The 20,251-nt window shown below is 50.9% G+C and overlaps 8 protein-coding genes across 8 annotated transcripts; 3 read left to right on the forward strand and 5 right to left on the reverse strand.

The window, feature by feature from the left end:
• Nucleotides 1-622: 622 nt before the first annotated feature.
• ASPVEDRAFT_46376 (DUF5321 domain-containing protein) lies at nt 623-1,754 on the reverse strand. The gene is made up of 2 exons (XM_040813535.1): nt 1,202-1,754; nt 623-1,092 (listed from the first exon to the last, which is right to left on the reverse strand). Exons 1-2 carry the CDS (start codon nt 1,686-1,688, stop codon nt 887-889), a joined length of 693 nt encoding a protein of 230 aa, XP_040672753.1. The 5' UTR covers nt 1,689-1,754; the 3' UTR covers nt 623-886.
• Nucleotides 1,755-1,938: 184 nt separating this feature from the next.
• On the forward strand, nt 1,939-8,354 carry ASPVEDRAFT_46378 (C50 family peptidase). Its single transcript, XM_040813536.1, has one exon. The coding sequence runs from the start codon at nt 2,026-2,028 to the stop codon at nt 8,266-8,268; it is 6,243 nt and encodes a 2,080-aa protein (XP_040672754.1). The 5' UTR covers nt 1,939-2,025; the 3' UTR covers nt 8,269-8,354.
• Nucleotides 8,355-8,411: 57 nt separating this feature from the next.
• On the forward strand, nt 8,412-9,698 carry ASPVEDRAFT_46379 (S-formylglutathione hydrolase). Its single transcript, XM_040813537.1, has 3 exons — nt 8,412-8,807; nt 8,867-9,282; nt 9,339-9,698. The coding sequence occupies exons 1-3, from the start codon at nt 8,543-8,545 to the stop codon at nt 9,522-9,524; spliced, it is 867 nt and encodes a 288-aa protein (XP_040672755.1). The 5' UTR covers nt 8,412-8,542; the 3' UTR covers nt 9,525-9,698.
• Nucleotides 9,699-10,450: 752 nt separating this feature from the next.
• ASPVEDRAFT_141136 (N(6)-L-threonylcarbamoyladenine synthase family protein) lies at nt 10,451-11,883 on the forward strand (the record flags this gene model as incomplete). The annotated part of the gene is made up of 2 exons (XM_040807722.1): nt 10,451-10,566; nt 10,617-11,883. 2 exons carry the CDS (start codon nt 10,451-10,453, stop codon nt 11,881-11,883), a joined length of 1,383 nt encoding a protein of 460 aa, XP_040672756.1.
• Nucleotides 11,884-12,100: 217 nt separating this feature from the next.
• ASPVEDRAFT_141259 (uncharacterized protein) lies at nt 12,101-12,481 on the reverse strand (the record flags this gene model as incomplete). Its single annotated transcript, XM_040807731.1, has 1 exon — nt 12,101-12,481. The coding sequence occupies one exon, from the start codon at nt 12,479-12,481 to the stop codon at nt 12,101-12,103; it is 381 nt and encodes a 126-aa protein (XP_040672757.1).
• Nucleotides 12,482-13,850: 1,369 nt separating this feature from the next.
• ASPVEDRAFT_46381 (alpha/beta fold hydrolase) lies at nt 13,851-14,810 on the reverse strand. Its single transcript, XM_040813538.1, has one exon. The coding sequence runs from the start codon at nt 14,770-14,772 to the stop codon at nt 13,861-13,863; it is 912 nt and encodes a 303-aa protein (XP_040672758.1). The 5' UTR covers nt 14,773-14,810; the 3' UTR covers nt 13,851-13,860.
• Nucleotides 14,811-15,289: 479 nt separating this feature from the next.
• Nucleotides 15,290-15,840, reverse strand: ASPVEDRAFT_352680 (uncharacterized protein). The gene is made up of 2 exons (XM_040810959.1): nt 15,756-15,840; nt 15,290-15,693 (listed from the first exon to the last, which is right to left on the reverse strand). Exon 2 carries the CDS (start codon nt 15,643-15,645, stop codon nt 15,331-15,333), a length of 315 nt encoding a protein of 104 aa, XP_040672759.1. The 5' UTR covers nt 15,646-15,693; nt 15,756-15,840; the 3' UTR covers nt 15,290-15,330.
• Nucleotides 15,841-16,416: 576 nt separating this feature from the next.
• On the reverse strand, nt 16,417-17,954 carry ASPVEDRAFT_201459 (MCT family MFS transporter; the record flags this gene model as incomplete). Its single annotated transcript, XM_040809341.1, has 3 exons — nt 16,417-17,475; nt 17,526-17,618; nt 17,666-17,954. 3 exons carry the CDS (start codon nt 17,952-17,954, stop codon nt 16,553-16,555), a joined length of 1,305 nt encoding a protein of 434 aa, XP_040672760.1. The 3' UTR covers nt 16,417-16,552.
• Nucleotides 17,955-20,251: the final 2,297 nt, after the last annotated feature.

Here is a 20,251-nt window from a genome sequence, read left to right on the forward strand (position 1 = left end):
TTTTCGGAAGAGAGAAAGAGAGATTTTGTGATTTACTAGCGATGCGTTGATTTCTTTTCTCATCTGGGATTGGATTGGATTGGATCGAAAATACATTTCCTTTTTCTTATACATACACACACCTCTACCCGCGCCGTGTTTGGTTCTTGCGGTCTTTTTCTCTTCTCTTATAGCCAAGAGACAGACTAGGGCTGCTGGGTTCACATCTCACTATGTATCAAAAGCAGATAGACTGGGAGAGGGAGAGAGTCACCACCCACAAACATACCACCATACCATACCTTACCATACTACTTACACATTGGTTTACTTTGACTATTGATGCGTGCATGATTGGTTAGAAACTGGCTTGTTATTTTCGTGAAATATACCGATATACTGGTCAGACTTGAGTTTTGTTGGCTTGTGACGAATTGCATGTTTTGGTTCATTTTGGGATTGTCTGCATGTCTGCCCTGCGTGTACATTCATTTTGCTATTTATCTATTGTATTCCCCTTTGTTTCAAACTTGCAGCTAACCTTCGTGGGTAGATATCTAATTAGTATCAAAATTTTATGTGTTCTGGTGTGCTATATATATTACTGGGCGAAGGGACTTTTGAACTTCTTGATTTGAAATTGGTTTCAGACCCAGTGGTATCGTCTAGATGAGTAATGTACATATGTAGAAAGGGTGAATATAGTTACAGTATATGCGAAAATATACCATTCGCAAATCAATACTGTCGCAGCATACTGTATCTGCGAAGCGTAGTCTACCAACGAGATAGGCCGTATGCCTAGAGCCAGTCGTCTATATTGAACCCAGCCCAGTCAGACTGCATAGTCGATGCCGAGCCGATTATTTGTGTAGACGCCAACGCTTAAGTTGGGGCAACGTCAAGCCTAGAAGAAGCTGACTTTCCGTTTCGCTTGGTTATCCTTCGCCGTTGACTCGTCCGTCGCGTCTACCGCAGGTACAGCAGGATCCTTACCCGCCTGTTCCTGCAACTGCGCACGTCTATCAGCCTTCGCCTTCTCAGCCGCGTCTTCCTCATCCTTCTTCTGCTTTTGATGCCACAATGAATCCTCGCGCTCGATTTCTCTCAGGACTATACGAAACAAAACATAGGTCAGTCACACCGGTCAAACTAAGCCAAACCCGCTCGGTATCAAGAGATTGTGAAAGGAGAGGAGGAAATAAGAAAAGGGAAAACCAACCCTCATCCCACTCCCTCTCAACCCTTTCCTCGCCCGTTCCCAGCAACTTCTTCACATCAACCTCCTCCCCCCTCTGTACCTTCCCAATAACCTCCCTCAGCAGCCGGATCTTCGCGTCCGTACTGCGCACGTACCCGGTGTACTCGTTCTTCAGCGCAATCATCCGAATCGCTTGCGACCCGATCAGGATGAAGATAATGATGTAGAAGGAAGCGGGGTTCCATTCTCGCGATTTTGACTCCGAGGCGGAGGACGATTGTGAAGATCGGATGCGGAAGGATTTGGGAAGGAGAGAGGCCCAGAAGGACGGTTGGATGATTTTCGGGAGAGAGTCGGTGCGGGTGCTGTATGCGTGCGATTGCGGTCTTTGGGAGGTTGGTGGGAGTGATTGTCGGAGGGCTGGACGTTGTGAGAGGCGAGGTGTTGGCGGGTGTATTTGTAGTGACGTATGCTGTGGTAAGCGAACGCGGAGGCGTGTGGGATTCATTGTGAGAGAGGCCGTGGTTTTGTACTTCAAACACGGTATAGGAGATGAAGTTGAGGAGAGTCGGTCGAGTTGCAATAAGGCGATGCGGATAATTTGCTCGTCGCCTGAGGCAGCAACGGAGCGAAAGTCGGGGAGACAGGTGGCGCTAGTCCCGTTCGGGAATCGTTGCTGCGACAACGCGCTCCGTTGGGTCTCGGCCAGGAATCATTAGCTTTGTGTCGTTCAAGCTTGGAGTTGAATGTCGAATTGAGCTGAATTCACAGCACGACGTCTGCATCGCTAATATTCCCCAGCCTTTCTCCAGCACAAATTACATAGAGGCATGCTATAGCCAGCCATGGCAGTTACATCCTTCCCCTCCGATTCCGCCGTGGAATCGGTAAAACAGACCGTGCGGTCGGCATCAACATGCTCGAATGCCACCGTGTTATCGCTCCAAACACTTTTCTGGAGCCCAGCAGATGTCGAAAGTGCAACGGTGAAGAAAGTAGGGAGGTCTGCGAAAGCTACGAATTCAAATACAACGGCTGCGTCGAGGGCGAAGACCTCACGGGCGAGAACGACGACGAAGACGAAAACATCTACACTAGAAACTGGCCTCAATACGCTCGGCGAGTCGCGATTATCGAACCAAGAGAAACTTGTACTGGCGACGGAGGTGTTTAATACGACATTGAAGACTCTTTCAGATGCGGTGAAAACATCCGCACCAAGGCTGAAAGAACGGAAGGAATTAAGTCCCGTGAAACGGGGGGCGAAGACGAATCGATCAAAACAAACGCAATCGGAGGAACAGACACCAACAGAAACGGACAATGGGGTTTCAGCAGTCGGGGAATGCGCGAGACTATCACTCTCGTGTCTCCGGTTGTTGAAAAGTGAATCGGGAGCCGGAGGACAAGGGGATGGATTGCCGAATATGCAGCTCGAACAAGGCGCGTGCATTTTGGCGGGCAGGCTTTTAGGTCTGGGTCTCAACGATATGGCGTATAAAGAGCTGAGGGGGCTGAAGAGGAGAATCCAGCAGTATCTTGATGACCTGGCGAGCGGTAGCAAGAAGGCGGGGAAAAGGGATGCTCGTGATGGAGAGGCCGAAGAAACGACTAAAGAACGCATGTCAGACCTTTTGTCATTCTCAAACATCTCGAACGCTCGGTCGGTTCACGGTCTACTCGTGTCGTTCCAGTCGAATGCGTTACGTTTAATATCAGCAGAGAAACGACCTGCTACCATCCAGAAACTCGTTCCATTCCTTCAACTGGCCCACGAAAGTAGCCCGGCTAGTGTCATATTGGCGGCCATCGAATCAGGAGCATTATCGAAGGATAAAGGCGCAGTTCAGCTTGCGTTATTGTCCAGTACCGTCTCGTCTCTTTCCGTACAAAACAGCAATTCAAACACTGGAAAGGACCGCATGAAGCCGGTAACACTTTTGACTCTACAACTCCTATCACTCGAGATCAGATGTATGTCCTGGAAGATATCTGGCCATGTCTGTGAGGATGGCAAGGAGATGTGGGATCCTTTGGCACGATACATCGGGGCTTTTGCACAGGCGACAAAAAGCATCCAGAAGGTCGAATTTGCTTCCATATATAAGAGCATCGTTCGACTCCAGTCTGCTTTTGCCAAGACGCAGACCCGTTCCTCGACGAGCGTTAAGGATAATTTGTCAGTCGCCCGGATTGCAACTATCCTGGGGCAGCTCGCCCAAGACGCAGGGTGCTTCAAGGAATCCTTGCAGCTTTTCACGGAATCACTTCAACCGTTCGCTAATGGTCAATTTCTAGGATTGGCCACTGGTCGGTGCAAGATTGCGACACTTCATTTTCAAGCAATTAAGTCATCAGCAAGACTCGACGGGCAGGTTTCCGAAGCAGTTTCTGAAGCAACGACTGCCCTCAGCCTGCCACTGAAAGGAAGTTCGCATGATCTCGATGAGCTGCTGGTTGAGGCAGCTAAGCTGAAGAAGCTTGCCATGGGTTGGTTTGGCGATGTAGTATCCAAGGAGCAGGACTCACAAAACAACAATGCCACCTTCCCACGAATCTACGAATATTTGAATGCCTTTGTGCGATTCTTGCGACGCTACATTGGACGCCGACCTGCGGATGATGAAATGAAAGACCAAGAAGGGTTCCAGAAACGCATCGATACCGCCCAGAATATTGTATTCGCAGCTGTGGATTCTACTGTCGCCATTGGAAGACTATCAGTCATGTCTCAGCGCCCGCCTTGGGATGAAATAGTCTCTACGCTGCTTGATTGCCAACGCCTTCTAAAGACGATCGAGCCTTCCGAAGACAACCCAGCTACGGCCGATTCTACTGGCATGGCCCTCGTGAAATTGTCTAATATTTTCTGGTCTCGATATCTCAAAGAAAAGGAGGCTGGCAAGAGTGCGCGTGAACTTCTGCCGTTGTTGAAACAATCCTCTAATCTGCTTTCTGGGTGTTCGCCTTCTCAGCGGACAACTGGTTTCGCTCCCCTCAAATACGAGAGACTAGCACATACGTATATTGAGGCAAATGGCATTTCGGAGGCAGAGGCTGCATTTTGCCAATCTATTAGCGAACATATTGCCACCGGGGCTCTCGACAAAATTACTTCTAGTACGGATGGATGCTTCCCTCATCAAATTAGCCACGACCCAAAACACAGCGAGTTCACGCTTGGACGAGTTTTTTCCGCTTATCTCAAAGTGAAACTGCGAAATAAGCGGTCTGCGGTGAATGAGATCTTCGATGACGACGCCCTCCCTACTGTCCAACGAGGTCACGTTCTGGAGTGGCAGTTGGGCATTCTAACCGAGATCCAGTCCGCTGCAAACAATGAGCATATATTCCGCTCCGTTTTCACTGAGATTGCGTCGAGACTTTTCGATGTTTACCCCGCGGCGCAATACCCAATTCGGCGGCTGCGGGTTGCTTTGTGCGGATTACGATTTGCACTGGAGCAGCCCGGGTCTTTGGATCCAGAGCTCCTTGAGCGATTTGTTGACGAGGCACACCACGGAGTGGACAGCGATGATTACCAAGACGACAAAGATATAGCCTCTCTGGGTACGCACTTCAAGAACTCGGTTCGCCTCACGTTAGGCCTTCTTGAAGGTACCCTCGGACCTGAACAGCTGACGTCCATCATATCATCCTGGAATGCGATGCTGCAAGACTGCACGGAATTGAAGTCTCTCGTATCATGTGTCGGCAACGTCGAGTACTATATGCTTCAGATGAAAGCTGTTGTCGACTACACCGAAATTCACGGTCTCTGGAAATTTCAACTTTCCACGCTGGAGTTGGTATTGCGTGTTACCGAATTACAGGGAGTTGGAGCATTCTCCGAGGCTATTGTCGTTCTCTCCCGACTTATTCTGCAATATTGCCGCCTCGGACTTTGTACCAAAGCACGTTCTCTCCTTGGCCGGGCAGACGGCTACATTACACGGCATGAAGTCTCTTGCTTGGCGAGGTTATCGTATGAATTGGCTCGCGTGGGATTCTACCTTGAGACGGGTGATAATCAAAAAGCGGCGAGTGTCCTCTCGGCAGCTAGGATGCTTTATGAGAAGAATCAATCAGTGGAGGACCTCAACGATTGCTCAGTCTTGACCAAAATCTCTTGGGAACGCTTAGTTGCCGATGCCGCTTTTATGAGTTCGCGACTATCCTTCGCCCAAGGCTCGATCAAGGATGCTCTCTACTTTGCCAAATTGTCCGTCAGACTAAACTGCAGGATATGGGCAAAGGTTGAGAAGCTTGCCCAGAAAAAACAGGAAAAAATTATTACTGGCGATAGCTCCGAACTCGAGGTTGTCGTCGAGGGAATGGCAAAGCTTGAGGTGTCGAAAACATCCTCCACCTATTCCCAAGGAGCCCCATTCTGGCCGCATATCGGGTCGCATCACAGCTCGCTGCTCCATCTGGCCAACTTGTCCGCACACCATGGATTGTTCCAAGATGCCGTATACTATGGGGAGCAAGCCTTGAAAATCAACAAGTCTCTGAATGCCAACGTTCGTTTGATCGCTTCCCAAGCGCAGCTAGGCTCTCACTGGATTCTTGGCGGCCATATTTCTGAGGGCCAAGAACTTCTCAAATCTGCCACAGACTCAGCCCAGCAGCTTGAAAGCAGTCTTGAACTAGTTTCACTGCGGTTAAGCCTTGCCGCACTTCATAGAGTGGAGGGTGATTATCGCAGTGAATACAAGACCCTTCGAGAGGCAGAGAAGCTTATGGGTGGCCTTTTTGACACCGAGCCGATAATTGAATCTGCGAATGTACCTGAATTGGAGGAAAAGATGGATAAACTGCGGATTCGGCCAAAGAGTAGGGCGACTAGGCAAACCCCAGCGGCATCAACCCGGAAAACCCGCAGCGGAACAACCTCTGCACGAAGTACTCCCAAGCCACCACCCAGTACTGAAGCGACACCAATTGATTCGAACACACTCCTTCATGTGAAGAGTGAGATCCTTCGGCAACAGGCTGGGTCTTTACGTGCACAGCACGAGTTTGAGAAAGCCTCTGGGTTGCTGAATGACGCCCGGAAATTTGCCGTGACAAGAGACAGCAAGATATCGGTACATATTGGAGAGAGTGAGCACCTTCTCGCGGACGCCATCCGGCACTTTGCCAGTCATGCAGTATACTGTGTCCTTCCAGAATCGACGATTTCTTTGCCCTCACTGCAACCCAGTGCAGCCACCAGTGAGAGAAGCACCAGCAAGCCGACCACATCACGGAGAGCTAGAGCACCTACCAGAGGTACTCGGTCGAAAGCTCAGCCCGCAGTGGAGGATTTCTCTATTATGTTATCCAAGGCCGGCATCTGCTTGAACGACATTTTCGACACCGCCACCCATCTTGGGTCTACGCTGGATAGTCATTGTGCATCTCAACTGATGAGCCGCATCTCCATGCTGTCTCACGCTACTGCATCTCAAAATCAAATTGCCTGGCCGGAGTCCCCAGCAACGATGAACGAAATTGGTCGCATTGGTGCTTTTGCCAGAGAAAGAGCTGCTATTGGTATCGATAAGCAGTTGGCTGATTATTGTGATCCTCTGCTTTGGCCGCGCTCAGCATTGATCGAGTCGGACGACGTGGGTTCTGATTTCACCGAAGAGTACGTTGACATACTTCCGGATAACTGGAATGTTCTCTCCCTGTCTCTCAGCGCAGACCAAACCGAATTTGTTGTTTCGCGCTTGCATCAAGGTCGCGCGCCGTTCCTGTTACGCCTTCCTCTTCGACGCGGAAACTCTGAAGATGAGGAAGAACAATTCACGTTTGAGGACGGCAGGGACGAAATGAAAGAGCTTATTCGGTTGGCTAATGAGAGCGCTCACGCTGCGAAGTTGCAAGTCGACCGACAAGCTAAGAAGGGATGGTGGAAGAATCGGGAGGCGCTTGATCGCAGGATGGAAAACCTACTACAGAACATTGAGAATGTCTGGTTTGGAGGTTTCAGGGGAATATTCTCTCCTATCCCGCATGACACCAAATCTCTTTCTAGATTTGCAAGCTCTTTGGAGAATATTCTTGACAAGCACCTCCCTTCGAGGCAGAAGGGAAGTCGGGTGGAAGGCCCAAAGCTGACCCTGCATCCCAACGTGTTGGAATTGTTTGTTGGTGTTAAAGACTTGGACGAACAGGAGGATCCGGAGGATACGCTGATGGATCTGCTTTACTTTGTTGTGGATATCCTACAGTTCCAGGGCGAGCGCAATGCGTATGATGAAGTCGATTTTGACATGATGGTTGTTGAGACATTAGATGCCGTCAGGGCTTATCATGAGACGGCGGGAAGCAATGGTGCCCGGCAGCAGCGACCGAATAACACTGTCCTTGTTTTGGACAAGTCTTTACACTTGTTCCCGTGGGAGTCGCTGCCCTGTCTACAAGGTCTTCCGGTCTGCCGAGTCCCGTCCCTAGAATGTCTTCGCGAACGGGTGTTGCAGTTCCGTTCCCAGAAAAAGTCCACCCTAGGGATTGACCGCCGCAACGGCACCTACATTCTCAATCCCACCGGTGATCTACAGACGACCCAGGGCACCTTCGAGACAGACCTGTCTAACCTCAAAGGTTGGAATGGTGTTGTCAATCGCCAACCCTCAGAAGAAGAGTTCAGCAGTGGCCTCGACTCCAAGAGTCTATTCCTATACTTCGGGCACGGAAGCGGCGCGCAATATATCCGGGGTCGAACAATCAAGCGGCTCGATCAATGCGCGGTGACCTTCCTCATGGGCTGTAGCAGCGGCACTCTGACGGAGGCCGGCGAGTATGAGCCGTACGGCACGCCGATGAATTACCTGCAGGCTGGATCTCCGGCTTTGGTGGCTACCCTGTGGGATGTCACGGACAAGGACATTGATCGGTTTGCCAAGGCGACTTTTGAGAATTGGGGGTTGTTGGGGTCTGGTCCAGACCACTGCGGAGAAGAGAGAGTTGTTGGAGACGATGACGCTAAAGTTGGTCTTGATGCAGCGGTTTCGCAGTCACGACGTGCGTGCGTGTTGAAGTATTTGAATGGCGCGGCGCCGGTGGTTTACGGCGTTCCTGGTATTTTTCTAGAGTAATTATTGGATAGGCCGGTGCATTGATAGAGGAGTTTCCAGGCTGTATATATATCTTTATTATTAATGTTATAATGATTGCATCTCCATTGCTTGTCTTTCCGAGGGAAACATTGCCTGAAGGAGAGAAACGATGCGGGGAGTGGGGGAAGCCTTGCCAAGCCTGCCCCTCATTCCCCTCACTCGCTCTCTTTCTTGTTTCTTCCCGCGCTCGCAATCATAACAGCAACTTCAACATCTTCCACCTAATCCCAGGCCGCCGTATTCTATCGCCAAAATGTCCGTCACAACGAAAGCAACCATTGCCTCTTTCGGCGGCAAGCTTCTCAAGCTTAGCCATGCCGCCAAGTCCACCAACTGCGAAATGTCCTTCAACCTGTACCTCCCGCCGCAGGCATACAAGACACCCAACCAGAAACTACCTGTCCTGATCTATCTTTCCGGTCTGACTTGCACAGCGGACAACTGCTCTGAGAAGGGCTTCTTCCAGCACGGAGCCAGCAAGAAGGGAATTGCCGTCTTGTACCCAGACACAAGTCCTCGTACGTCATAGCCCCGATGATCGAATCGAGTGAAACAAACACAACTAACAGCAGAAAAGGCGGCCTCGACATCCCCGGCGAAAACGACTCGTGGGACTTTGGCACTGGTGCCGGTTTCTACGTCAACGCCACAAAGGAACCCTACAACAAGGGTTACAACATGTACGATTACGTCACTGAGGAGCTGCCCGCGACAGTCTTTGAAGCGTTCCCACAGCTCGATAGCAGCCGTGTCAGTATCACCGGGCACAGCATGGGCGGGCATGGTGCGCTGACGCTCTTCCTGCGCAACCCTGGCAAGTATAAGAGTGTTTCTGCGTTCGCACCCATCTCGAACCCGATTAACTGTCCTTGGGGACAGAAGGCGTTTGGCGGGTATCTTGGGGAGGAGAACAAGGAGCAATGGAAGGAGCATGATGCGTCAGAGTTGGTCAAGGGGTGGAAGGGGAAGGAGTTGGATGTTTTGATTGATGTGGTATGTTCACATCCAGCCGGATTCCATATGCGAATGAGATAGACTAACAGGTGCAGGGAACGGGCGACAACTTTTATAAGCAAGGCCAGCTTCTCCCTGAGAACCTGGAGAAGGCGGCAAAGGAAGCTGGTGTCACGGGGATCAAGGTGCGGTACCAGCCGGATTATGACCACAGTTATTATACCATGGCGACGTTCTCGGATGACCACGTCGAGCATGCGGCCAAGTATCTCTTTGCATAGTGGGTTCTCCCCTTCTCTCTCTTCCTCATTCCGTCTCTAGGTGGAATGTGTCGGGGATGATGGCGGCATGTTCTGATATTGGCCAGCGACCGACAGGCGAATCTTTGATATAGATAAAATGATACGTTGTGAATTACAAGGTTATTCGTTCTCTGAAATGTTTTAAATTCGGGTTCACTCTTGAGCTGAAATGAAAATAAGATTCGCGCCGTGTCCGACGATTCTAGTCTGGGTCGTGTGAATAGTACCAGGAATTGTAGCATGGAAGTTTCTGATTGCACAGGAGCATCAGAGACTTTAAACAACGTACTACTCGCAGAGCTTGGTAAAGATTGATAAAGGTTGCTTACATGGCTGAATGAGTTAATTAGGGCTAGCGTGTGCACTTCTCGCAAAACAGTTCACCATCAGCAAGGAGCCAATATCTCCATGGCACCGCAGGAACCGTGCAACACTGGTGCATCGAATTGTATAATTGACTTGATGCTGGAGGTAAATCAAGTGTGGCTATGGGTTGTTGATGAAAGTATAGTTTATCTCCCTGGCCTCGTTTACGCTCCACGCCTCCTAACTCGGACTAACGTTTGCCCTAGAAACCATCATACTAAACATGAGGCATCCGTTGGAAGATGTAAATAACGACTTGCTTCAATACGTAGTGAGGGAATTGGGGTCTCGAACAACGGACTCCCTAGCGAAGGACATGGACGCGGTAATTCACCTCGTACTCGGCACAGCTGTAGATATTTTTTCGGAAGAAAGAAATCGATATCATTGGTCTGCCTGTTGTAGTTCCTTGATTTCCATGGTGTCCAAAACGGGCCGTCATTATAGGGTTTAGGGCGTCCGGCGAAACCTTCACCCGAGATCCGGTGCGTTCTTCGGGATCCGCCGTCAACAGCTTCAATGCGGCCTTCTTTGAACTCATGCTGTATCTGCGCCCGGCTTCAGCTGCTAGCCGCAGGATCCTCTGCGGCGGATCTCGACAGAGTGTGCTCCTACCGCGCCGCAGCCTTTTGACGCTTGCGATTGAATCATCATGGTAAGTTGGATGACTCCAAATCCAGAATGCACGTTAATTCCCGTCTCCAGTGACGATACCTCCGTTGCAATAGTCGATAAAAATCAATTCGGCTCAGCCAAAATCCACTTCCTCGAGAATGTCACCGCCGATTTGACAGCATACCAGGGCATCCATCCTATTCCCGCCCTGGAATCCCATCAAGAGAACCTCGCAAAGCTAGTCAACAAGGCATTGGTGCACCTCCCATCCGCCGTGGACTCCGAAAATGATAACAGAAAAGTACTTACGCTGTCCGACGGCAACAGCCGCCAGAAGCCGGACTTTATATCCGTCACTCGGGGCCCAGGAATGCGCGCAAACCTCTTCGTCGGTCTTGACACAGCCAAGGGTCTGTCTGTCGCGTGGCAGATCCCCTTCCTCGGCGTACACCACATGCAGGCACACCTCTTAACGCCCCGTCTTGTCTCTGCCCTCTCACACCCCTCTACAAACCAAATAATGACGCCCGAGTTTCCATTTCTCTCCATCCTCGCCTCTGGGGGACACACCCTCCTCGTGAACTCGTCCTCTCTAACCGACCACTCCATCCTCGCGACAACCACCGATGTCGCCATCGGGGAAGCTCTCGACAAAGCTGCCCGTGATATCCTCCCATCTACACTCCTAGAATCTTCCAAAACAACAATGTACGGCAAACTGCTTGAACAGTACGCCTTCCCCAACGGACCCGCCGACTACGCCGACTACACCGCGCCCCGGACCCGCGGCGACGAAATCGCCATTGCCAAGAAAGAATCGCCGTACGGCTGGTCCATCACCACGCCCTACGCCCAGACACGACAGCTGGCACTCAGCTTCGCAGTCGTCGCGCCGGCCATCAGCCAGATCCTCACCCGCAAACGAACCGCAGGACAGTCGGTATCAGATGATGAGCGCGTCGCAATGGCCCGCGAAGCAATGCGCGTCTGCTTCGAGCACCTTGCGTCGCGCACGATCATCGCGCTGGAATCGCTGTGCCAGTGGAAACCCAAGCCGAACCACCGCCCCATCCCGGAGAGCGTGCCCGTCAAGACGCTTGTTGTGAGTGGCGGCGTGGCGGCGAATAAGTTCCTCATGACGGTGCTGCGGTCGTTCTTGGATGTGCGTGGGTTTGGACATGTGGCTATTGTGGCGCCGCCGCCGGCGCTGTGTACGGATAATGCGGCGATGATTGGATGGGCGGGGATAGAGATGTTTGAGGCCGGGTGGAGGAGTGATTATTCGGTGCGGGCGTTGAGGAAGTGGTCTCTTGAGAAAGAGGGGGGTGTTTTGGGGGTTGGGGGATGGGTGAGGTGAATGTACTCTGTGTATTATAGTGTATAACATGTATTTGTAAATAGTGCCTACTATACGAAGGAAACTTATATAAGGATTGTATTGGATTGTTCATGCCAGTCATATCATAAGTCATTAAGTACATCGCTCATTTACACCCTACATTTTCAAACACTCTCTTCCAACCCTTCAGTCACCATGCACATACACACAATAGATGAATCAAAGCAACAGCAATTCACTCCCTCACAATCCACCTCCTCTCCTCCTTGGACAGCTTTGTGTACGTCCCGTAGTACTCATCCCGGTTCTCAATCGGCGTGATGCAGTGCACCGTCGGGCTCGCAAACTGGATGCGCTTCGACGCCGATGTCCCCGTCGGCCCGGCCTGTTTCTTGAGGATGCTCTTGGATGAGCACGAGTTGACGTAGTTGTAGCTGGGGGGCGCTGGGACTTGGAGACTTGAGAAGCGTTTTGCTGGCGGGGCGGGGCTGGGAGGGCACAGCGGACTGCGTGGGGAGAGCAGAGGGCCTGGGGACTTGAGGGAGAGGGAGGGACGAGAGACGGTGGATTGGGCGGCGGCAATGGAGACGGAGAGCTTGGGCTTTGGGCGGTACATTGCTGCGTTGTCTTGGTTTTGGAGTTGTGGTGAGGAGTGAGAGTTCCGGCGCTGGTTCAAGAGCAGGAGGGTTGGCGAGGTGGTAGCAAGCGATGAAGATATAATGGCGAATTGACGAGGCAGACTTTGGTCAACAAAGTCTGAAACCTGGGGATGAAGTATGAAGTATGAGATGTTTCCAAAATTAATCCGAGGGCGTTTAAAGATAGACGTTGTCTGGACCAGCCAAAGCAACAGAAAACAAAAATAGAATGGCGACGAGGGCGGAAGAAGCGAAGATGTTTCAGAAAACTGCAGCTCGGAGAGTGGGCGGCTATATATCTTAAGAGAAGAAGAAGCAGCAGCAGCAGGAGGAGGAGGAATTAGGGCTCGGCCAATGAGTCTCCCGCCCCCTGCTAAGCGCCGACCATCTGCACGCCCAGCACACCATCACATCCAGATCTGCCAATAATATCCCTTGGAGCAAACCCCTCACATCTGGCCCATGCAGTCCCTCCCAATCAAGGCACAGCGGAAACTCTCTTCCCGGACAACTGCCAATTATAGCCCAGCTCCACCCGGAGAGGAATGGGATATCTGCACTCAATCACACCGCGATCACAGCAGACTTGTAGAACGGGCTGGAGCAGACCGTGACAGACTTGCAGGTCGAGGAATATGAGCCTATTGCTCTGCGCGAAACGGGCAGAATCGAGTCAGTTGGTTCGGTCGACGTGATAGATGCTTCACCCCGCGTTGGTTTCCTGTCCAACTTGCCAATCATGCTGTGCGATGTGATGAAGGATTGCGGTGTTTTCAACCAGCCTCCAAATCCTGTGTGAGAGTATAGTCAAAATAGTAATCCGTAATGAGTGGGGATTGGGAGGTCCTGTTCTGATTGTTTACAGTATACGGAGTACTAGACTACCCTGGTCATGGTAGAGTTCCCTCTTTTAGTTCTCGAGCAAAGTTAGTAATGGATACAGATGCCATTTTCTCTTTCTATAATTATATTCTGCTTTGAAGTATTTTTTTTGCTTGTTACAATCGCACAATTAGTAAGATATGCATTGCTGGGATGGGACCGAATTCGAGTCTTGTACTACAGTAGATGCAATGTAGCAAAATGAAGTTGGTCTGAATGATCTTGCCTCTTGAAATTATTTGGTTATCAATAGATTATTGGTTGAATGAACGAAAAGTATAACAAGTATAACAAGTATAACAAGTATAACAAGTATAACAAGTATAACAAGTATAACAAGTATAACAAGTATAACAAGTATAACAAGTANATAACAAGTATAACAAGTATAACAAGTATAACAAGTATAACAAGTATAACAAGTATAACAAGTATAACAAGTATAACAAGTATAACAAGTATAACCAGATCAGCATTAATGAACAGAACTCAACCACCAGCCCAGCTCAACTCCCAACTTCCCCGGCTGGTCATACATCACCAAATGGCCAGCCCCCTCGATCAGCACCACCTCCCTCGCATTCAGCCTCTCCTTGAGTCTCCCAGCCGTCTCAACAGGAATCCATCTATCCTCCTCGCCCCAGACAACAAGCACCGGCATCTTCTTCCCAACCTCAGGATACCTCCATTCCACCTCCTCCGTACTGCGACTATTCGCCTGCACCATCTGGCGCACAAAGCCCCTCCTCCCCTCCTCACTCTTAACCCACGGCCTCTTCAACACCTCCATATCTTCCTTACTCAACTCAGTAAAAGCCGCATCCCGAATATAAGCCTCCACAACGCCCTCAAACACCGGACCAGTTAGGGAATCAAACACGCCCTCATTCTCCGCAATAAGCTTAAACAGCGGCTGTCCAAACGGACCCAGCGCAACGACATTAATCAGGCAGAGACTTGCAAAGGCGCACCCATGCACTAAATGCGCGCGCAGGGCCATGAGCCCGCCATGATCATGTGCGATTACATGCGCCTTCGCATGCTGGGAATGCCAGTCCCCGGCCCAGAAATTGTACAGCGCGGCGAAGACCTCGGACTGCTGCGCGAGGTCTGCGTCTAGGGCGGTTTCTTTGGTGATTGTTTCTTTCTTTCCCGGGAGGGGTGTTCCCAGTGGGCTGTGGCCGAAACCGGGATTGTCGAAGAGGTAGACGTGGAAGTGTTTGGAGAGGGATTTTGCATAGGTATGCCAGACGAGAGAGGACCAGGGGGTGCCGTGGACGAAGATTAGGGGTGGGGAGGTGCTGTTTCCGAGAGATGTCCAGCGGATGGAGTAGGTATGGGTGCTGGTGGAGTGGTGGAAGGTTGACTTGAGTTGGATGGATTCCATAATGTATAGCTGGTGTATATATTTATATTTTTAAAGGTTTAATTACTACATGTATCCTAGGTTTATATACTGTGTCGGCTTCCCCAGCCGAGTACACATCGCTGTTTGATTGAAATGCAAATGTGCAAATATGACGTATTTGGGCTGTTTGACTTGTATGTTTTGTCTATTATAGTTAAAGTCTAAACTGCCAAGTCAATGCAAACAGTCAACTGAACATCACTCAACTGTGCCGCGGCATAAGCAAGATCGTGGAGCCCTAACTGAATTACCACGATACCTTTATCTCTCACCCACAGGAGTATGGATCCCACCGGCCTCAGCCTGCTTGCGATTTATATTCTTCGCTCGTATATTAGCCCACCGCCCCTCCCTATTTTGTGCCTTCACCCTCCCAACCTAATAATTCTCATAAGGCGCCACCCTCTCCATAATAAGACCAAATGTGGGTGGCGCAGAACGCGGGGGCAATGTTAAGAGAATCTCAACGTCAATGCCTGTGAAGTCGAATACCGGCGATCCAGGGGAGACTGTCATGCTGAGGCAGAGGGCCGTTGCCTATTTGGTCTGTTGCTTTGATGTTCGCGCCGAGTTTTGTGCGTCCTGTGAGGTAGGATCGCACGGCTTGTTGGCCGTTTGGATGGTGCTCATATAGGTTGCTCTGTTGGGAGGGCGTATCTTCGATAAGGACTGGACAAGTGTCGTGCCTTCGTGGTTCGCGGCGACTTGGGCTTTAGGTCGGAGATGTCGTCTTGGATATGGTGGCTTCCTGTGCTGGGATGTGCTCCGGGGCTGAGGAGGATATCGGGATACCGGTATCGTTGAAGGTAACATTTGAATAAGCTTGAAGGATCTTCTGCGCCTTCTTGCCATAGATCAGTAGGTTTGGGGGCATGGATATGCCGCCCGGTCCGCGAGTATCTGTATATGCCACGTAGAAGGCCACTTAGCTGGGTTTTCGAAGAGAGCGAGATGGACGTTACCATATCCATACTAGATGCCTTGGATCTACTAAGCAAACTGAATACATCACCAGCCTTATCTTGGATCCGCACAAGGGAAACCACCTCATCACAATAATCGAATCCATATCGGTGCCAGATATGGCTATCCTCTGGCCCTCTTCGGTCTAGGGGACGTTCTGCTTAAGAACGAGCGGCATCGCCGGTTCGTACTTGATAGGCTTCTGGGCAGCCAAAGGTCAGTGTGAGGTGGGCAATTGAGACTGAAACATGCATTGGGACGAAGGATTTGGTTGGATGCGGATTTGGATCTTCGAAATCAGGTTTGTTGAGGTCGAGTTCGAAGGTTTAGGATTGGGGGCAGGACCTGTTCGGTATATTACCTTGCGTGATATACTATCTCCAAATCAGGTAGTGGGTACATTGTTCATATACAGTAAATAAATTCCCTCCTTAAGGGCTGAGCAAAGTACTGTTACTCAATATGGAGAGTCCACAGGTTAATGGCAATAAACTGGCCCACTAGTTGATCGTCGAAACTACTACCTGACAAGGAAAATGGTCGACATGTATAAAGTCGTCCTAGAAACTATAGCAGTCTATTCCAGGAAATTGGAGAGATATTAGAAGTCTTGTTACTCTAATCTATCAAGCGCTAACCCTAACCAACGCCGCGCCATGCCAAACAAACAAACCCTTTTAACCAATATGTCCACAGTGTCCCTAACATATCATGCACGAATCGTAAGACAACCCAACTGGGAAAAATAAACAAACAAACACCATATCCGGAAGCAGAAACAGGAACAGGAACAGAATCAGAACATGCTCTTCAACCTCCACCCAGTAACATGAATTCTGGCGACAGCAAAGAACACCGCCGAAATCAAAAACGACAGGCCCGTAAACAGAATCAAGCCCCAATAGAGCTCCGTCTCACCATGCGTCTGCGCCTGCAATATCTGGCCCGCAATCGGCAGAGACACAAGCACACCGACCGCGACAAAGGTGTAGCAAGTACCGTAGCGCTTGCCAAAGTCCTCTGTCTTTGAAATCTGCGCCATGCACACAGGTGCGAGACTGAAAGCAGACCCGCTCCAGAACCCGAAGAGCGCCGCGTAGGCAATTATAGCCGACTGGTTGGCTCCGGCCGTGAGCCAGAGTACCAGGGTGAGGATTGCGGTGACTGTACTCGTGACGACCATCACGTTGAACCGGCCCCATTTATCCGCTGCGAAGCCCGGGAGGAGACGGCCTAGAATCGAAGCTCCATTAAGGATAGGCGTGAGAGCGTAGGCAGACTGGACGGACATGCCGTTGGCAGAGCCGTAGGACGTCAAGTAGGCGACGGGGATGGTGAAGCCGACCTCGACGAAGACGATGGCGATGGTGGTGTAGTTGAACGTGGGCTCGCGGAGGACGCGCAGGTCGATGGTTTTCTTCTGGCATGAGGCGTCGGGTTCTAGGCGTGCTTTCTGTAGCAGCGTGCCTGTGCCGCTGGTGATGAGGACGATGAAGCCGAGCACGCGGATTGCCCAGGCCCAGCCGAGTTTGGGCGCCAGCGCGCTGAAGATCTGGGGGAATATGATGCCGCCGATGCCTCCGGCTGTCATTACCATGCCGGTTGCAACGGCGCGACGCTTGAGGAACCAGTGGTTGACGACGGCGATGCTGGGGGTGAAGATCATGGAGGCCGAGAGGCCGCCTAGGACGCCGAAGCTGAGCATGAACTGGTAGAATTCTGGTACTGTAAGAATATATCCTGAAGCTTCTGAAATGGATTGTGCTTACCTGCTGCAACGCTGAATGCCATGACTGCTGCAGTGAGGCCGACAGAGCCCAGAGCAAGGAGGAACTTGGGGCCATATCGATCGAATAGGGGGCCTAAACAGTTAGCATTGGTAGGTAGAAAGGGTTGAACATCAACATACCAGCTTGGATGCCGCCCATGAATACAAAAAAGTTGTGCACACTGAAGATCCACGAGATGGTGCCCTGGTCATAATGGCTCAGCTCATGCGTAGAGAGCCAGTCCGAGAAGACGCCGTTGCTGTTCATGAGCCCAAACGCAGAGATGCAGCCACACCACGCGCCCAGGGCAACAAGCCATGCCACCAGGCCTCCATCAGGGTATGTATCCACCAGCTCCTCCTTCTCGTTGGAGCTGGTTGGGGTCAGGTCTACCGGGTGCGCGACAACTTCATCGTCCGTGATGCCCATTGTGAAGCTTGGTCAGATCTGGCTGATAGAAGGATAGGTTTCCCAGATGGACCAATTCTTAAATACATATCGGCTCGGATGATCGCCAAGGGGGTTCGGAGGATAGCAAGCATGTCTGGTCGAGAACCCTTGCAGGGGTTGACGAGTTCGACCCAGAAGATGTGGGACATGGTGGGACTGGCCTTGATATCACGACAAATAATCATCGGCTGACTTGCTGGATGGGAGGCATGGGATATGGAGGAGCCTCCCCGGCTGTTGGATTCGGGCTGAATGGTATCCTACGTCATGCTGTAGACGCTGCGTTTCCTCAACATGAAACATGTCATGTTCTTCATCGGGAACGATGTTTGTATACTGTTTGTATACTGAGTTTCTCTCACTGTATACCCTGTATACTCGGCCACTGGATCAACAACAGCATTCCACCACCCACCATATTCCTTTTGCCAACTAGCCAACCGGAAGGAAACGCCACTCGCCAGCAAGGCACCATGACCAAGGTACGGTCAGCCCAGTCACAGTCTCATGGTGAGACGCCCTGTTGTCGATAGCAGATCTGCACGGTCCGGAACAAGGGATAGGTGGATCAACACATTCCAATAAGTGAATCAGAACGCGCGTCAAGCATCTGAAGACGCTGTGACAGACGCCACAAAGGCAAATCCAGCCTAGTCCGTTGCTTGCCCCCCAGAGGGCCATTCACATGGGATGGATCTCTTGGAACTATAGGTAGAGTTCACATACCCGGCCGCCACATACGTAGTAAAGCATATTGATCAAGCCTACTTGGACGTGGTACCTAAGCATTGGAATTTGCTTGAATTGAACTGTTTACGGTTACTGGTTGGCTGCTGATGTGGTTACTGAGTGATATCCAACTTGGATGGCAGTCCAGCCACGCTCCGCCCTGCACGCATTATCGCAGGCGTTTCGCCGGTATCACATAGCGGACGATCTAGTCGAGACTGGCCTCAGGGGTCGCCACTGCAGGACCACCACTACAGCACCACTGGAAGTACCTTTGCACAGCGGCTGATTTACAGAGCTGCACGCTGTAGATCCAAGGCGGCTCGCCACTGATCTGGATAAGGAGGATCCTTCAATTCGGCTGCCCGAATCTAGACCGAGGGATCTACTCGGCAGTCAACCTTGTGCTCCGCGGGGGGGACTTCCGAGAGGAGCTCCGGGTCCACGCCAGCTCTTAAAATATCGCGGTGTTTCGGATTCTAGGTTAATCGCTGCTTGACGGAATGTTGTTGGTCGGTTCATTGAATATCAGGCCCGACATCTGCCAATTGCCAACCGCTGGGCCGGGCTCTATACACTTTCCGCAAACGGAAGCACAAGCCCTACCCTGGTGGCAACAGCAGCACGCCCAATTTATATGCAGTCTGCACCGCTGCCCGCAATATCCAATTATTAGGGGATCAGTCAAGTCAGCCGAGCCGGGCCACAAAGCTTGAACACATCTCGAGGATTGCCAGTAGCTGCATCAGAATTGCCTCATGGGGCTGCGAGTGCGACTGCGATAATCGATTGCACCATCAATGAAACGTTAATCCTTATTCCAGATCCCACAGCCCACTGTGCGGCTGGTCAATCCCTCTCCACCTCCTGGCCTTATCCCTTCCCCTGGAAAAGGGAGATCGGCCTGGCCTAAACAGCCACAACGCACGATGCCTATATAATCCCCACCAGGCCAGCAGACCCATCTTCACCTCTACAACCATCCCTGAAGATCACACCACGACAGTGTATATCAGACCGTTGGCAGTTGAACTTGAAGCTGGTGGCTTAAGCTGACAGGCTGTTCTTCTGAGTCATAACATCCGACTGCCCGTTCTCCACCAGAGCTTCATCAGCTTCGCCTTTGCAGCTCCACCGGTTCGTGGCCAGAACAGTCGACCAATTTTCAATCCATGTATACCAAAAATAGGAACAACTCTTTGTCTTGGACTCAAATAAAGCTCTGCCGTGAGGCATTACATTAACCATGGACTGGTATAGTCGAGAAAAAAAAATCACTAAAATACGTCCTTTCGCCCACTTGTCTGGAGAAATCACGACATTCGCACGAGTTGATCACAGGTCCATCATGCATATGGTTGTTTCGCATCGCAGATCAACAGCGAATAATGAACAAACCTGTCTTGTCTTGGGTATTAACTTGAGATACACTACTGTAGCCGGAAGGAAATGACCCAGGGTGTTCGATATGCCCATCTAAGTATATTCCTGAATAGAGGCTGGTGTCTGTTCCCAGTCCAGCAATATACTGAACAGGGTATGATACC

The sequence above is a fragment of the Aspergillus versicolor genome (genome assembly GCF_001890125.1).
Source record: "Aspergillus versicolor CBS 583.65 unplaced genomic scaffold ASPVEscaffold_12, whole genome shotgun sequence".
Classification (NCBI taxonomy): Eukaryota; Fungi; Ascomycota; class Eurotiomycetes; order Eurotiales; family Aspergillaceae; genus Aspergillus; species Aspergillus versicolor.

Coding starts and splice junctions, on each gene's coding strand:
- ASPVEDRAFT_46376 (XM_040813535.1), bottom strand. CDS start 1,688: ATGAATCCCACACGCCTCCGCGTTCGCTTACCACAGCATACGTCACTA. Junction 1,093..1,201: donor TGAGAGGGAGTGGGATGAGG/GTTGGTTTTCCC, acceptor TGTTTCGTATAG/TCCTGAGAGAAATCGAGCGC.
- ASPVEDRAFT_46378 (XM_040813536.1), top strand. CDS start 2,026: ATGGCAGTTACATCCTTCCCCTCCGATTCCGCCGTGGAATCGGTAAAA.
- ASPVEDRAFT_46379 (XM_040813537.1), top strand. CDS start 8,543: ATGTCCGTCACAACGAAAGCAACCATTGCCTCTTTCGGCGGCAAGCTT. Junction 8,808..8,866: donor GTACCCAGACACAAGTCCTC/GTACGTCATAGC, acceptor ACAGCAGAAAAG/GCGGCCTCGACATCCCCGGC. Junction 9,283..9,338: donor TGGATGTTTTGATTGATGTG/GTATGTTCACAT, acceptor TAACAGGTGCAG/GGAACGGGCGACAACTTTTA.
- ASPVEDRAFT_46381 (XM_040813538.1), bottom strand. CDS start 14,772: ATGGAATCCATCCAACTCAAGTCAACCTTCCACCACTCCACCAGCACC.
- ASPVEDRAFT_352680 (XM_040810959.1), bottom strand. CDS start 15,645: ATGGCAAGAAGGCGCAGAAGATCCTTCAAGCTTATTCAAATGTTACCT.